The 1,733-nt window shown below is 63.3% G+C and overlaps 1 protein-coding gene across 1 annotated transcript in view; it reads left to right on the top strand.

Moving 5' to 3' along the window:
- Positions 1 to 931: 931 nt before the first annotated feature.
- RASA3 (RAS p21 protein activator 3) overlaps positions 932 to 1,733 on the top strand; it is a 14,185-nt gene continuing 13,383 nt past the window's right edge. The window contains exon 1 of the mRNA XM_011933936.1: positions 932 to 1,487. Within this exon, the coding sequence (XP_011789326.1) occupies positions 1,279 to 1,487 (209 nt within the window). The 5' untranslated portion in view covers positions 932 to 1,278. The remainder of the gene's footprint in view (positions 1,488 to 1,733) is intronic.

Raw genomic sequence — 1,733 nt, 5'->3', positions numbered from 1 at the left:
CAGAGCCCAGTTCCCCTGGGGCCACTGCCAGGCCAGACTCTCACCCGCTGGGGAAACCTTTCTGAAGGCTGCTCCTGGAGGCAGGGCCAAGCCTGGGGTGATGGCCAGGATGCCCTCCATGGGGGTCACAGCCATGCATGGGGGTGTCCAGTCCGAGACCTGCACACGTGTGTCAGGTGCAAGGCAGGTGGCTCCTGGCCTCTGTAAATCAGACCTCAGCTGTTCACCAGAAACCTGGAGCCCAAATCCTCCCCAGACCAGTGCAGAAGGCCTGTCCGCTAGAGAGGCCACCGTCCCCCTGGCTCCTGACTCAAGGGCAAGTCCCACATAAGAGGCCTCCCAGCCTCCGGTTGGCCTCCTACTCAGCAAACCTGTCTTCTGTGTGCAGCAGAGCCAGCTCCTTCTGCGAGCTTCTGACCTCTAATCCTAGGATCCCTGTCCCCCCTGCCCCAGGGCCCCTGTCCCTCTAATCACAGGACCCCTGTCCCACCTGCCCCAGGACCTTTGTGCCTCCCATTTCTTCTGCCTTTAACACCCTTTCCCCCACCCCCTGCTTCATTAACTTTGAGTCAGCCCCAACCGCAGCACCAGCACTACTCACTTCCGGCCCCTGCTGACACCTGCCCTTGCTAGTCTTTCTTGGTGGCTGCAGGTTCAGCAGAAACTCTAGGCCAGGCTTTGTCTCCGGGACCTAGGAGAGTGCTGGTGCTTGGTCATGTGTGTTGAATGAGTAGTAAATGGCAAAGGTTTTTGCTGCCCCGAGACGCTTCAAGAGAAAGCAGCCCCCTAACCCCAGCTGGGAGGAGGAGGAAGCACCCTGGGCTGGTCAGGTGGGAGAGGAGCTGAGCAGGTCGGGCCACCTGGGCTGACGCCGCAGGAGCTCCCCGTGGATGTGACGCCTGCGGTCGGCTGCGGGGGGCCTCGTGGGGAGGCCACAGGGCCCCTCTTCTGCCTTTTGAGTGGAGACCTCCAAGGCTCCAGCACATAAAGCACCTTGGTCAAGCCGTTCCTGGCCACCCAGCCACGTCTCCAGCCACACCAGTTCTCACCTCCGTTCCCCACGGCCCCAGCTGTCAGGTTTAAGGGTGGCAGAGAGCTCCGCACAACCCCCAGCCTTGGCCTCGTCTGGGGCTTAGAGCTCCAGGACGCCTGGGCCTGAGCACCCTCAGCGTCCCCTCTTACGGCTCCAGCGAGGACGGCCAGGTGCCTGGCAGACACTTGCACGCGCTCGTCCATGAGGCCTCGTGTGCACCGTCCTGAGCCCACCTGCGTCCTCAGATGTTCCAGGTCATCCAGCCGGAGCGTGCGCTGTACATCCAGGCGAACAACTGCGTGGAGGCCAAGGACTGGATCGACATTCTCACCAAAGTGAGCCAGTGCAACCAGAAGCGCCTCACTGTCTACCACCCGTCCGCCTACCTGAGCGGCCACTGGCTGTGCTGTAGGGCGCCCTCGGACTCGGCTCCAGGCTGCTCGCCCTGCACCGGGTAGGTCTGTGCCTCGGCGCCCGGCGTGTGCCCTGTGCAGGAAGTGTGGCCAAGGGGCCGAGTAGGGAGGGACCCGTGGACGGCGCATGTCTGCCTGTAAGCCGCAGATAAACAAGGCTGCACTCGCCTCGTCCCAGGAGCCTCCCACCCGAGGGGGCATCTGGGCCCAGTCTCTCGAAGGCTCTGTGCAGACTCGAGGGTGCTACAGGCCTTCGAGGGTCCTCCTGAGGCCCTGCCCTGGGGGAG

Source organism: Colobus angolensis, unplaced genomic scaffold (assembly GCF_000951035.1).
Source record: "Colobus angolensis palliatus isolate OR3802 unplaced genomic scaffold, Cang.pa_1.0 Scaffold13, whole genome shotgun sequence".
Lineage (NCBI taxonomy): Eukaryota > Metazoa > Chordata > Mammalia > Primates > Cercopithecidae > Colobus > Colobus angolensis.
Note: the sequence above shows the minus strand (reverse complement) of the source record. Positions and strands in the feature narration are given on the sequence as shown.